Raw genomic sequence first — 15652 nt, 5'->3', positions numbered from 1 at the left:
GACATCAAATAAATTACATTCTATTGTATGATGTGGTGTCATGTTTTATTGTATTTAGGAAAAGGAACTGTCAATTTACGTTTTAAAGTTCCATTAAAGAATAACTTTAAAGCTAAGTATTTACATAATGAAAGGTTTGATGTGTTTCAGTTTCAGTGAGGATCTTCTTGACTCAGACATTGTAAACCTAACAGTGGCTGAAGAGTGATACCATGATCTGCAATATGTCACACAGGATATAACCTTTAAATGTATTTTCATCTAATTCAGTAATTAGCAGTAGGAAATATCTTACCTGTATTGAGAATAGTAGCATGTACTCCTGAACTAAAATCCTAATTAGTAGCCATGGTCTTTTTCGACTAATGTTATTATCTATGAAAGGACAATTTGCAATGAGTCATGTGGGAATGGATCTTTTGAGTTTTATAAACCAGCTGGCATTCTTGACATTGCTGTTACAGCTGCCCATTCCACAGCCTGAAGAACAATCAATGTGCTGAGATCAGGGGAAACAGAGTAGAAGGAAGGAGTTTTGAAACTGAGCATGACTGGAATCTATTGCATGATTATTACCCTTGGTCCTGTTTTAATTAAGCATCCCAGAGGTTGGAAACACTTCACAAGGGCAACAGCAAATCAAAATAATTAGCCTGCTCTAATGCAGATGGGCTTTATTTGACTGACAGACTCCTTTAATGTTTTTTTTAAGCTGGCTATCTTGCTTTTTGTTGTTTTACAGCAGGGAAGGCAAATGGTGATTTTCGAGGTCACTCTATGTACATCCCTGGTCAGTACTCGACTCTGGGGAGAATTGGCAGTGGACACTCTTCAATGCGCAGGTCTGAGACAAGGGACTCCAGCTGCCAGACAGAAGAGATTAAAATAGTGCCGCCATCAGTGAGAAGGATCCGAGCACAGAAGGGGCAGGGCATTGCGGCTCAGATGGCCCAGTTCTCCAACTCTTCAGGGAGCATTTCTTCCGTCACTGATAGCGCAGGAGTGATATTTGTCCCACAGGTGAATGGGGACAATCGTTTCCACAGCTTGCCAAGGCAAGGAGCCCGAGTGTCCCTGCAGACGATGGAACAGTCCTACAGCATGGCCCACAAACCTGACAGCATGTCTTCAAGCACCTTGCCAAGGCAGATCAGCAAACTGCAAGCCGATGAAACAGTGGTCCATCTCCGGAACACTCCCAAGACAGGAACGCTCCCCAGGCCCAAGTCCCAGGAAGTGAGAAGCTTCCAAAGCGAAACAGTCACGAGTGCTGCCTGCGTGGTATCTCCTCACGCCACTTACTCCACCACTGTCATCCCCAATGCCACGCTTCCATCGTCGGCAGAGGTCATCACAATTCACACCACCCAGAACTCATCTCAGCTGGACAACCAGATGAGGTCAATGTCTTCGTACTCTGACAGACCTCTCAGTGCAACCGGTGTCAACAGTGAAGTAGCTTTGAAGGATGATCAGCAGTTCTCTTTTACCCCAGCAACAACCCCATCCCGCTGTGATTCAGCTGTATCCCTTAACACTGGCAACAATACGGAAACGGAGTCCCAGTGCAGCACTTTAGATGGAAGGAAAGACTGCGGTGCCAAGGATACCCGGAGTGAATCCAGCTATTCAGACAACAGCTTCCAAAGCAGGAGCACTGTTCCAGCAGATCAGTGGATATATGACACACCAGAGAATGTCATGCCCAAGAGGTCCCTCACATCTAGCTGCTCTACACCAGTCAATCACATCTACAGCAGCCTGGAGAGGAGTCCCAGTAAAACGGACACAAGCTCCTTGTACTCCATGGACAATGATGGTTATTACACCTCCATGCACCTGGACTCGGGAATCAAGTCCAGAAGTCACAATGGCATCAATGGAATGAGACACAGCATGTATGAGTGCAGAGATCATCAGAGTCAGGAGGACAGGCTCAGCCTTCACAGCGAGAAATCCCTGTCACGTAGCATCTCTTTGAAGAAGGCAAAGAAGCCCCCTCTTCCTCCTGCCAGGACGGATTCCCTGAGACGCAAACCAGGTAAGAAGTCTCACCCCAGTGGGCCAGTCCTGAATGAATCCTTGATCGCCACGCTACAGCAGTCCTTGCAGCTCAGCTTGAAGAGCAAGAGTGGCTCCTCCCCATCACAAAGCCCTTCCAGTGATTATGACGACCCTTGGGTGCTTCGATCCCGCAGTCAGAGCACAGTCAGTGCTAGCAGCAGCGGTGTGTCGGCCATGGGCGTCAATGTGTATTCCATCTGCACTGTCACCCCTTCCCACAGCGACACGAGCAGTGTCAGATCAGAGTACGTTGAGCCCTGGTGCTATTACATGGACAACAGTTCACAACAGAGTGAGCAGCTCAAATCTTCCGCCACTCCCTTTACCGATGCTGGTGCAGCTCCAGTAGATTGCAGCAATCTCCCCAATGGGTCACAAACTTCATTACCACATGCTCAAGACCCCTCTGTCAAACCAAAGTTGGCCACCTCTCCTGACAAAGTGCACAGAGTGACGTCTCCATCGAGTGGCTACTCCAGCCAGTCCAACACCCCTACCGCCGGCACTCCTGTTCCTGCCTTCCTGAGGTCCATGTCTCCGGCTGGTGGGAAGTCCAAGCCAAAAGTGCCTGAGAGAAAGTCCTCCCTGCTGTCCTCTGTGTCAATTTCGTCTTCCTCTACATCTTTGTCGTCGAACACATCTGACACAGTAAAAATCCCTGCCGGTTCCAACCCACCTCCGTTGCTCCAGTCTGTTCTCCCTGTGGCCCCACCTCTGCCTTCTGATTCCAGTCCCATGGCACTGCCTCATGCTTCCCCTCCCCCTCCCCCTCCTCCTCCTCCAAACAGTTTCATATCCACCAGCATAACACAAGAACATTTCCCTCCTCCACCAGCTCCTCAGCTGCCGGCAACTCCCATTACATCACCTCCATCAAAGATCCTGTCCCCTAAGAACCCTTCTCCTCCTTTCCCTCCCCCCCCTCCTCCAGATTTCATGTTAGACTGTGTTAGTGTTACTCAAAGTCCACCCCATCATCTTCCTTTGCCTGTCTCCACTCCTCCCCCACCTCCAGCCCCGCCTTTACCTGTCATGGCCCCGCCTCCAGCTCCACCTTTACCTGTCATAACCCCCCCACCTCCACCTTTACCTGTCATGGCCCAGCCTCCAGCCCCACCTTTACTTGCTATGACCCCACCTCCAGCACCACCACTAAGCCTGAAGGGCCTTAAAGATGCTATAAAACCTGCATCATCTCCAAGCATTGACAACACATTCACAGGGAGTAAGAGATCTGTTTCCAATCCTCCAGGAGAACCTGGAAAATCTGTGATGCCACTGATCACTCCTAAAGCCCTTCAAATGGTGCAGCTGAGGTCCATCAAGAAGCCAGGAAAATCCAATGCTGAAACAATCGACACTACCAACACTCAGGAAACACAGGAATTTACTGATTACCACAAGCCCTTAACACCAGAGAAGCCTATAAAGCAACAACATCCTGTTTTGCTACAGCAGACGTGCTTAAGCTCCAGCTTGGATGGTTTTCAGAAGCCTCCAGCACCTGTTAAAAAATCGCAATTATGTTCCTCTGATGACTCTGTGTTCACACATCTGGACAAAGCTGCAATCACTGGTCAAACAGACAAATCAGCAATACAAAATAAGAAACTCGTCAGCTCAGGGTCCACAGATGAGCCTTTGCCTGTGGTGGTAGATTACCAAACCCAGAGTCAGTCTGAGACAATGGAAACGCCACCGTTGCAGGGTAGTGCCACCAAGCAGAAACCACCTGTCTTCTCAAAGAAACCCAAACTGACTCTCATTATGTCTCCATACAAGCCACAGCCAGCCTCAGAAGAAGAGAATTTGCACTCTTTGGAGGCAGATGTGGCACAGGTACTGAGCCCACAAAATGGAGTTTCTGTTACTACTGACCCTCTCAAACTGTCAGATGATGAAGATGACAATACAACTATGAGCTGCACTTTGGGAGCCCAGACCACACAGAGTGATGACGCCCCTGATAACCAGCAGGAAGAGCAGACCATTTCAGATGACAAGAACAATTCAGATGGAGATGGAACCAGCAGCACAACAGGGTCTATAAGTTCCAAAGATGAAGAAAATGGTGAGTGATGAAATGTAGAATTCATTTGAAATGTCTGCCTCTACAATGTATGGGTATTCATACTGTATATACTAGCAACTTCATGCTCAAGTCACTACAACCGTGAAGATATATTGGATGTAGATGAGGGTGCTTCTTTAACATCCCTTTCTTTGATCTAATTTAGCTGTAATGCTGGTGAGCCTTAACAAGGCCAAAGCAGCTATTCGTTGCCAAGTTTGACTTTATACATGCAAAAGCCAGAATTGGAAATAATAAGACTGTTTTGTCTCCTAAGCATTGGAATTCTACAAGAGCTATTTAATATTCATATCCATAATTCATAGCGACTGCAAGCTCTTAAAGTAAAAAGCACCATAGCCCTGGAGGCAGCTGCTTGTAAAATACATTATATATATTCACAAATGCATGCCGTTTCCTTTCACAATAAATATATGATATTTAATGTACTTTTATAAAATGTATTTATAAATGTGTGGGATTGGGCTGATTCGTACATTTTTTTAAACAATTGCCACTCCAAACTCTATACATCTGTATGCTTTTTTGCATATTGTTAAACATTTTTTATATTATGAAAAGCAGGGACATTTTTTCTGTGTGAAAGAGCAATCTTTTCTGTCAGCACTGAAAACTAACTGACAGCACTCAGAGTTGTGCAGAACACAGTGCTTCATTTCTTAGTTTCATTCATAAGCATGAGTCTGCCGGCTTCGTGGTAGTGTTGTAAGAATGTGGGGAGGCTGATGGTATTTTACCTTCCCTGTAGGCTGGACTAAACCATTGCACAGTGACCAGCATTTACACGCCTGCATAATTTTATTTCCTGTCCCTCAACAGACAGATCCTTCTAGCTTTGTCTTCCTCTTCTGGTGGCTCTTCAGCCTTTGTACAGAGCCATTCTTGAACAAAAGAATGGAATCGGCCTACAATGGAGTCAGTCAGCAACCCAGCACCTCCCCCCTTTTCCTGCAGGCAGTCCTGCAGTCCTTTTACAGGGTCTTTCCTAGGCTGTATGTGTCCCTCCAGCTCCCCGCTTCAGCACTCTGCCCCACCACCTCCTTCCTCCAGGGGGGTTTTACTGTGAGCTCTATCTGATGCAAGTTTCTGAGAGACCCTCTCCCTCCCTGTGATTGGGCAGTGTTCCCTGGAGAAGGACAGGGAAGGGGGTTGAAATCAGATAGCCTACAGCAGCTGAGACAGCCAAGTGCAGATGTTAAAAAGAGGGATAAAGCACTTGGAAATTAAGAAAAGAAAATTGGAGATGAGGAGTTTCCTTATCAACGACAACTTTCTGGTCAGCAGATATGTTGCCATTTATCGCCTGATAGAGTTTTAACATCTGTTGCTTTTTTTAATGATCCCTCTGTATATGATTTCTGTTTCTTAGGTGAGGTCTTTGACTCTGACACCGCGAACTCCTCGCCCCCGCCCGCCTCCCGCAGGGAAGCGCTGGATGACATGGTGACCCCAACGAGACCGAGGACAACGGAGGATCTGTTTGCGGCCATTCACAGGTAGCTCCTGCCTTTCAGGATGAGCCTTTTCCATTCTCCCTATGACCCCAAGTAATAGCCTGGACCTGATACATTCGTTGTCCATCCGTCTTAATGGCTCTATGCATGTTCATTTTTTCTAAACTTTTTTAAAAAGAGAATGGGGGCAGATTCTCTTTTCATTAACTGCATGTTCTCTCAGTAAGTGAAGCAGAGAGCATTATATGTTATTTGTTAATACAAAGTAACCTCCTTTGCCTATCATTTTCTTATTAGTATATACCTATATGCATTTAAGCATAAGTAAATACAGGAAGACAAGTTGACCCTGATCCTTCAAACTATATATCACCCTGGAAGGATATATACAGTAGTTAGAATATTTCTCTTGAGACTTTCAGTACTTCCTCTTTTTGATGGGATTTCCTTTCAGTCACCCAGAGGGCCTTATAGCTTTGCTCTTCTAGATAACCCATTCACTCTGACAAAAGGCATGTGGTGGCCCTTCAAACAAGGGTAGCTTACTGCCTACAGCAGATGGAAATGCTAGAGATATTGCTCCGTACAGTTTCCATTCTGTTGTAGATTGCTCTGCATCTTGTTCATGCGCTGTGAGCTGAAAGTAAAGCAGGTATGGCATCATGTGGTCATTTGTTTTAAACCAAAGAAATCTGGAGAACATGTTTTGAGAAACATTCTCTATTTCTGAAGCTACAACAGCAAAGCCTCCAGTGGTTCCTTCTAGTATAGCTCCCTTTTGTATATCAGTATGTCTAAAGCTTAAATAGGAACGACAGGTGTTTGTTAACAGAAAAGTACAGAAGTGAGTTTTATATATTATCACATCAGTTCCTGATATTTCAAATAACAAACCACACACAATGTTTGCAATGTGGTGAATTTTCAGACTATCTCATACACAGACATATACAAATCCAGATTCCTGCCCTAATTTGGGCAGTGCGGTGATTCTGTGGCTAAGGATCTGAACCTGTGGCTGAAAGGTTGCCGGCTCGTATCCCACACCCGACAGAGGAATCCTACGCCGTTGGGCCCCTGAGCAAGGCCCTTAACCCCAACTGCTCCAGGGCTGCTTTATAAATGGCTGACCCTGCACTCTGACCCCAAGCTTCTCTCCCTGTGTGTCTCATGGAGAGCAAGTTGGGGTATGCGAATAGTCAAATTCCTAATACAAGAAATTGTATATGGCCAATAATGTGATCTTGTGATTTTGCCAGAATTGTCAAAGGTCCTGCATTGGTAAAATGACACTGTCTTGGGCGTTTGTCTGTCTTCACAAATGTCTGTGTTGTATTTTTTCCAACATCCTGTTGACTGTATCATGTTTCTCTCATTGTCTGTCATTTTTAAGCGTCACTGTTTCTTTCCCTTTTGTCTCATTTTCTGTCATTGCTTGCCATTTTTTCCTCCTCTTGTCTGGGTGCAGTTTGGGTGACAGACTGAATGCTAATGCATCATGGCAGGCGTGGCTCAGACTGGCAAGTAACCTTGTAACTGGCTGGTTCTGTTACCCTGTACTAGACTTGGGCAGGATAGGTTCCGTGTAACAGGCTCCTTCTTTCACTGTGGTAGTCCTATCCTAACATACTTAGCCAAGGCTTTCATGCAAAGAATATCAAGTCTCTTTACATTTTGAAGACTCTGTTGCCACCTGGTGGAGAAAACAAACACTAAATAAGCAAATTTTCTGTATTTTTCAAACACTGCACTTACGTTTCTTAAATATGTCCTATATATGTAAATATTGTCCTATAAATTTCCAGAAAGGCACAAGGGTCCAATCTGCTGAGTTGAACTTTTAAGACATTATTTAAAATTTCAGTTAACTTTTCCATCAATCGATTACAATGCTTACCGTACCTTCATATATGAACAGTATGGTGTAATAGGACTATGGGACATATAACAACAGTTCCATAAGATAACTGTAATAAATTAACAAATTTTACACTTCCTCTTTTAATAGAATAAAACTTAAAAAAACTTAAAACTTAGTAATTATTTTAGTAAAAACAACCCCAAAATAAAAGTGCATCTAAATCATTATAATTTTAGTTGGTATACTTTAAATGTTGGGAACAGAGTTGAACCAGCACTTCAGTACTAACATGTTAGTGTGCTAACAGATTTTCAGCAGCTTCTTGAGGCTCTTAAATGCAGGTTGTTGTTACTTCATTTGTGCCATTTGCTGTTTGGCAAAATTGGGGAAATTGTTAGGACTTGGATGGCATTAGAAGGGTGGTGTCGAACCCATATTAACAATGTTTAATGAATTATGTTTCCCAATTTCTGAAGGCAACCGTTTAGGTTTTTTAAAGTATATTTTTAACTAGAGGTAGTGTTTGTGCAAAAAATAAAAGGTAAATTAGTTTTGTAGTTTTGTAAAAAAATAAAAAATTCACAGATACAGATACAAGTACAAAATTATAACTTCCAGTTGCTGTGTCACTATTATCAACTCCAGTAACAGAAATTCATGTAGCATAGGGGGTCCTAAAGGGCGAACTAAAAAGCAAAATCTGTTCCATCTGTGCCAGGCTTTGATGTAAACAGCTCCCTGATAATGAAGTTGAACTAAAGTTGCTCTTGTTTTATACAAGTTCAAGTAAGGAGCTCATCAGCATGCATAGGCTGCAAAGGAACAGGTAAAGGTTTATTCCATGCTGAAAAGAAAAGGGACACAGTGTTTCGGCTGTGGAGCCTCCTTCAGGTGTGTCTCTTTTCTTTTCAGCATGGAATAAACATTTACCTTTTCCTTGCTGTATACAGCTCACCTTTATAATGTCACATGCCCATTTCTCAGTTTTGCTCTTGAATGTCTGCTTGTTCCTTTGTATTCTACATCCTTTGTAACCCTACAATCATTGATTGCCAATTTGTATTCCTGCTAAGAACTGGTGGCATGTGAAAGAATGACTGTAGTTAGCAATCAATGACATAACTTAGCAAATATCTTGCCTTAACAAAACCTTGCTAAACCCCAGTCCCGAATGGTGCTGAAAGTTGTATCTGTCATTCCTCACTCTAGATCCAAAAGGAAAGTTCTGGGCAGGAAGGAGTCTGAGGAGGAGCGGGTGCGAAGCCACTCCCCATCCCCCCCGGTCACCCCCACCGGGGGGGCACCAGGCCTGGCCTCTCTCGCCCGGCCGACCGGCTCTATCCAGCGCAGTGTGCGCAAGACGGCCACCAGCAGCGACAGCTTCAAAGCCCTCCTGCTGAAGAAGGGCAGCCGCTCCGAGACCAGCTTCCGCATGTCTGCCACAGAAATGCTGAAGAGCACCGACCCCCGCTTCCAGAGAACCCGCTCCGAGTCTTCCCCGGAGACCCCTGACAGCCCTGGCTCCTGCAGCTCCCCCGGCCGTGGCAGGAGAGCCCAGGAGGAGTGGGCCAGGAGTGAAGGCTTGCTGCCCAGACTCTCCTCCTCCTCCTTCTCGGGCATGAAGTACGGCCGCTCCCGCACCCCCCCCTCTGCCGCCAGCAGCAAGTACAACGCCCGTAGCCGCCTCCTCAGCAGCCCCATGACTGTCATCTGCGAGAAGGAGGGCGAGCAGGCTGAGGCAGCCGACTTCTGTGGTCCCGCCGACATCAACTGGGATGGCACGCTTGAGGACCAGGCACTGGAGGATGGAATGGCAAATAACGGGGATCCCAGCCCTGTTTCTGAAACGGACTCGGCCAGCAAGCCTCAGGACTCCGACGGCACTTTATGTGAAGAAGGGAACAGTTAAGCAGGACAAGCCCGTGAACCAGGGTCTTGTAATAACCTACAGCCAAGTCTCACAAGGATGAACCTGCTCTCCCAGTAGCTCTCCACCTGACCAAGGACCGCTTCACAGGGTTCTGGTGTTTGTTTGAAAGGAGGAGACGGCTGAAGTGAACTTGCTGAGGTGCTCAGCTCTGAAGTGAAAGGCTATTTTCCGTAGCTCTTTTAACAGCTGTATTTCAAGAAGAGGTAGCAGCCTTCCCCGAGCCAATGTAGCTGCAAGTTTTCCCATTCTGTTCTTCTCTTTGGTGGGTTCAGGGGTCTTTTCCTCCAGTTTTTAGGAAATTGCTTTTAAAAACACAATGACAGAAAGAAAGAGTGCTCACAGGGAAAAAATAGAAAAGTAACTAGTGTTTTGGGGGGTTGATCTTTTGATGCTGGAATGGTGCTACTAGTTAGAAAAGATGACTGCAGACTAACTAGTATTCTAGCAGAGAATGTGCAACAGTGCAAAAAAGTGAAGGATTATACTAACAGTTTCATGTGTTGTTTTTCTTAAAAACGTGTTTCTTTTAATTAATGCATTTTTGAATATAATAAGGGATAAAGTAAACCAGCCTTACATTTTTACACTTTAGTTTCCTATTACACTCCACTAGGTGGAATCTGATTCTTTGTAAACAGATACTAATTTTTTCATAAACTGTTTTTGACAAAATGTTCTTCCACGTTGCCCACATATGTAGATATTTTTCTTTTGTTTTGTTGAGAGCAATACCAAGGGTACAGTTTCTAAGACTTGGTCTTTTTCCATACTGATATTAAAAAAAAACGCAGTCAAAAACTGCTCAAAAAGACGGCTGAGAAGCACATGGGATTTTCACATGAACAGAAAGCACTGCCAAGAAAAGAAATGATTATGGTTTATAAGTCTTTTATAAGTTTTTAGTTTGTAGATTTGCACTACAGTTAATTTTATTGTTCTTTTTTAAATTATAGGAATCTATTAATAAAACTGTTAGTATGATTTACTAATTGGAATGAAGAATGGATTTGAAAGAAAAGACAAATTACTTGAAAGTTAACAGCCCTGTTAACATTTGTTAATGTTTTGGTTACCAAAGAGTTCATTTTAGCCTTCAGTATTTACTTGTCAGGGCATAGTTTATCTCTAAAATTTTGATGTTAGACTAAATGTTATAAGGCTGTTTTGCAAAGCTACACTTAAAAGTGCTACTGAATACTACATCTTATAACTTTTAACACCAACCAGATTTTTCCTAACATTGGCTTAAGATCCTATGTCCTTTGCTTTCTCATTGTTAGAAGTTGTGCATATAATTTTATGAAATATCTACATATTAATACTAGTTTTTTTATTGTGAATGTAGATCATACATTTCTTATAATAGTGAAGTAAGAGAGAGTTTTTTTTCTGGAGAACGCCAAGATGCTGTGTGTTGGTTCCCCAGTGTGATGTGACAAAAACTGATAGTTCAGCCTGTCATTAGCTGGACATTTAAAAAAATTAATTCCAGGAATAAAGCATGTAAATGGCATTTGACCTTAAGTATCCAATAAGGAAAAATAGCTGTTGGTGTTAATATTTGAAGTTGTATGATAAAATGGTGAGTAGCGTTTTAGGAGACCTGTAAAAGCAAGACTAATTTTAACAACTCCACTGTCCATTGTTTTTTTTTATTTTTCTTGTGACTGATTTTCTCTTCTGAGCAGTTTTATATTCTTTGTAAATAGAAAATTGTAAAAGTAACTTTTGACTTCTTTATACTTCACAGGATTTGTACATTTTTAGAGCCTTTTTTTTAAAGAGGGGGATAAACTTTTTGTAGACTATTTATTTCAGAGTAGTGAAAAGATTGTTGTGAGTTCTTTTCCCATCTGCAGTCCTGTTGCTTTAGTTTGAGAAGTTTTGTCAATTCTGAGGTTTTTAAAGTTACCATGTGTCTAAAAAGGTGGAGCACCAGATCCTGTAGTTAACAAGCTTCCAATCAAACCAGGCTGCTATGTTTGTCAGTCTCTGTAATAAAGCTTGTGTTATTAAATGTCCAGTCTGAGTCACTACAATCAAGGAGTCCATAACAAGACATTTGGCCCACCTGTATACACTGACTTTGATGATTGAATAAATTGTGAGAAAATGAAAAAACTCAATGTCAAAATAAGTGAAAAAGAGTTCCAGGTATCTGTGGACTCCTGTTACTAATGACATCTCTTCCTGAACAGTTCATGCCACCTTCTATAACACATTTAAAGCTAACAGCAGGCTATTCTGATTTGAAGCCAAGTGAAGGCAACGTTACTTTTTTTCATAAGCATAACATGCATTTTTGAGATCATTACATGAAGTGGTTTGAAGACTTCTTTAACATAAATTGGGGATACTTGAAACTATAAAGATGCTGCCCTCCTCTCCCAGTCCATCAATACAGCATTTGGGGACATGTTGCTGAAGTAGGTATAATGACATAGCATAACAAAAGGACTTTAAAACCACCAATAATGAGACAAGTAAAGTGCAGGGATTTGCTGAACCTTCCCTGTCTCAGTCCCTGCTTAGTGTACCAGCAGGAACTTATCCAGTATTCTTACGAGAAGGAAACGAGGAGCAACACACTAAATTTGAAAACTTACACACTGCAGAAATTCTCCCCTTACTGTTTATCCACATAAGGCTGAGAAAAATAATTTTATAATATTCCCTAAAAGTCTTAATCTGATCAAGATACTCAGGTCCTTTCCATCATTTACATTTTCTTACAGAAAAGTTGATTAAATTAATAAACATAAGGTAAATAAGACTACAAGATATGTATTAAAGGTGCTTTTTCATTAATAAAGGTTGTGCAAAGACTTTAAATGCTCTTCATTTTTATTTCAGATTAAAAAAAAGTAACAAAACCATATTTACACTTGAAAGAATGAGTTAAAGTAATTATACTTAAGGTTAGCAGTCGGCATATCTTCTGCAGAGCAAACATCACACTTGTACAAGGCCAAATGGTTTCATAAGCAACAGTGTTATTTTAAAACATTAAAAATGTTTTTAACACCAGTCACTTATTAAATGACAGGAGAGCTTGGTTACCATTAGTAATAAATAAGGGCATACCCACTATTTAATCGGGCTTTCAAGCGTTAGTGTCTTCGTCAGTCTTCTTCTTGAGCCACACCTCATTACGTCTGTTCACCAGTTTGAAAGGACTGTCGTAACCAGCAGTGTAATACTCCTTATCGACAAACTGATGGCCGTCCCTTCTCAGACTCTCAGACAGCTTCAGCAGCTCCTCCCGGCTCTTCTGTTCATTTGAAAACCCCCCATATGTCCTAAGATGGAATCAACACAAAAATGCAGGCTAAGAATATTAGACATCTGTGCAGTGCAATTTCAAATCCTTCTGATTAAGACTAGGTCAGAGGTCTCCTCCCCAGCGTCTGATGATATTCTGAGAGTGATTGCACAAGCCTGAGTTTTAAATACGTGGTAAGGAAATAGCGCGGATCTTTACTGTTAGAATAACCAAACTACTTCCATGTACAGAACCAGATAATCAAAGTAATATGTCTAAAGAGAAATAATGGTTAGTTAATAGTTATTAGTTATTCTACTAACATATTCCATGCCATTTCTAAATTAAATCTTAGAAACAATGAAGCATTATCAAGGTACTGAAATCAGAGATCCATTGTTCACATACTGCCTTGGAGGAAGAGAGGAGGACTCTTATTTGGCTCTTGGTACAAATGTGAAATGGCTTGCTCATTAAATATTTTACTTGGGTGTGAAGAAGGAAGTGATTTATGTTTCAGGATAGAGGGAGAGGGGTGGGGGTGTAGACAGAAGTGTGTGGTGGGGGCTGGTCTTTATTTCTCTATTTCCCACCCAAATGACATATTCAATGACCTGCAAGCCTCAGAACAGACCAAACAGATGTCTTGCATTAAACAGGCATCAACATACGTAAGGGGTATATTGTTGAACCAGCTACATAACCTGACACTAAAGTCGTATTTTCACATTTTTACAGTACAGTACACATAAAGGGTTTTCAATACATATTGAGCCTAACACTTATGGTAATCCTATGGATTAGAGAAACAATTCAATGTGTTTTTACTGTACACAAAATTACTTTATCATCGATTAAACTTTAGGGGAAAAAATAATAAGCACTAACATATAATTAATTGTTGCATTTTATAGGGGGTTGATATGGTTTGTAGCAATTTAGGCATGACCTACATTACATTGTGTGTTTTGTTTTCCCACAGGATCTACAAGCGTTGAGATGAAATAAAGTGTGTTTTTCAGGGTTCTAGCTCTAATACTGAAGACTCGGTTAGGAAGAAAACTTAATGATGCTAAGTGAGGCAGTAATTTTTATTGGAACACCCCTAATTGAAACACTGTGTATATTAAGTTATGACTCTAATGCCTATGACAAAGCTAGGCATTGCAGACACGACACAATCAAATGCACTCCTAAGCAAAATTACATTATGTGTATGCACAGTATTATTATATGGTATGTATAACATTATGTGCATATACGGTATTGTTTTGTTGCACTGTTATTATAGGATTAAACATAATCATTAAATGACTGTAATATTTAATAGCACACATATTAACTGAAGAGAGTTCAGGTGGGTAGCTGCGTCAGCATGCGTAGGCTGCAAAGGAACACACGTGAAGAAGGCTCCACAGTTGAAATGTTGTGTATTGTTTCTTCTCTTTTCAGCATGGAAAAAAATCTATTGTTTAATTGAAGAGAGGCAATTTTTACAAGCGTGTTTTTTTGCATTTGATCTACTCTCCACAAAACGTAAAGATATTGAGGGAATGATAAAAACATTTCCTCTCTGCCGAGTTAAAATAGTTGATTTCACAGGGGCAAATTCTTCGTGTGTTCAACTATTTGTTCTTTTTCTTTCACAATGATATTCACATGGGTGAATGTGGGTAACATCGGTTAACTTGCAATCCCCAATAATGAATCGTCCTTTTCATACCTACCTGTATTTAATATATCTATTTTTTGTTTCTAGCATAATCATTTAACACGGCTTCTTCACTGCACCAGAATCACTTTTCACATCAGATTTGCACTTGCTGGCCGTAATTCAAGTAAATTCACAAGAAAAAATAAAATCATAAGCTACAAAGAGCGCACCACCTTTTACAGTTCAGGCCAAGTGTGTACAGTGTGAGCTAAGTGTGTCACCAGAGTGATCTGTCTTATATTTACAAAGTGTCAATGAAACTGGCCTCCTCATTAAAACGTATATTATTATAATATTCCTTATTAAATCGTAATATATTTCCCTTCCCAAACAATTCCTTTACCTGACAAACACGGTAAACTCATTCCTGGTTTCAATGAACACTTGTGGGTCAGATGGCTTGGGGGGGTCAACCTGATGCTCTTGAGGTATGTAGAAGGAAGTGGTGAAGGTGGTCTCACAGAAAGGTCCTGCTCCAGGGTCCACCAAGCACGTCACAGGGGCCGTCATTTCTATCTTCATCTCTGGCACAAGCAACACAACAGGCTGTTATCCCACTGGAGTTTCTTCACACAGACTACAGAAAACTAAACCGATTGGCCTTACATTTCAATCCCACTGGTACACCTTTTGGTTTACGTAAGAATGCCTTTGTAAGCACAACCCAGAATGAGTACGGACTCGAAGATGGCTGAGGGCAGTTACTGCTGGCAGATATGTATGTACAGATGCAGCCATTTTAAAATGCGCGGTAAAAACCCGCGGTACAGTAACCTACCCACAAGCCACCGCGGGGCACCGGAGGGTACCGCAGGGCAAGTGATTGGCTGGCCAAAATGACCGACAGGGGCACTCGTGGTGCATTGGTTGGTAGTGCAAAGATTTAATCATTTAATGTCTTTACTGTGCACATTTTAATCCGCTTAGTTTTGAATATTTATATGGATTTTACCACTAAAGGGAAATTTTAATAGCTGAGCATAAAAAGAAGAGGAGCATAACGCATCTGAAGGTCATAAACGATATTAATTTAGGAACATAAACATTACTGTATGTATGTAAACTGTACTGTGTATGGCTGGTCTTGGTAGTTTAAAGAAAAAATACACACCAGTCTTCCATTTCTCCCTAAACATTTTAAGCATGAAAGTTTTATGAAACGGTACCCAAATATGCGATTGCTGTATAGAATGAATTTTAATTTAAAAAAATTATTTAACACGAACATTAAGCTGTTTACATCTTCCGCCTGAGAACAGTCACCCGTTGCTACCC

The 15652-nt window shown here is 41.8% G+C and overlaps 2 protein-coding genes across 13 annotated transcripts in view; one reads left to right on the top strand and one right to left on the bottom strand.

Moving 5' to 3' along the window:
- nhsl1b (NHS-like 1b) overlaps positions 1-9674 on the top strand; it is a 184359-nt gene extending 174685 nt beyond the window's left edge. For 8 of the 11 annotated variants that reach the window (XM_015344886.2, XM_015344903.2, XM_069179405.1 and 5 more), the window contains 3 exons: positions 743-4135; positions 5526-5652; positions 8681-9674. In XM_015344886.2, coding sequence (XP_015200372.2) covers positions 743-4135; positions 5526-5652; positions 8681-9380 — 4220 coding nt within the window. In that variant the 3' untranslated portion in view covers positions 9381-9674. The remainder of the gene's footprint in view (positions 1-742; positions 4136-5525; positions 5653-8680) is intronic. The other 3 variants (XM_069179408.1, XM_069179387.1, XM_015344913.2) reach the window with 1 other exon arrangement.
- Positions 9675-12227: 2553 nt separating this feature from the next.
- Positions 12228-15652, bottom strand: part of hebp2 (heme binding protein 2) — an 11355-nt gene continuing 7930 nt past the window's right edge. For both annotated transcript variants that reach the window (XM_069179383.1, XM_069179384.1), the window contains exons 4-5: positions 14721-14901; positions 12228-12700 (exon numbers count right to left, since the gene is read on the bottom strand). In XM_069179383.1, coding sequence (XP_069035484.1) covers positions 12505-12700; positions 14721-14901 — 377 coding nt within the window. In that variant the 3' untranslated portion in view covers positions 12228-12504. The remainder of the gene's footprint in view (positions 12701-14720; positions 14902-15652) is intronic.

Source organism: Lepisosteus oculatus, chromosome 2, assembly GCF_040954835.1.
Source record: "Lepisosteus oculatus isolate fLepOcu1 chromosome 2, fLepOcu1.hap2, whole genome shotgun sequence".
Taxonomy (NCBI): domain Eukaryota; kingdom Metazoa; phylum Chordata; class Actinopteri; order Semionotiformes; family Lepisosteidae; genus Lepisosteus; species Lepisosteus oculatus.
This window is presented reverse-complemented; position numbering and strand designations above follow the sequence as displayed.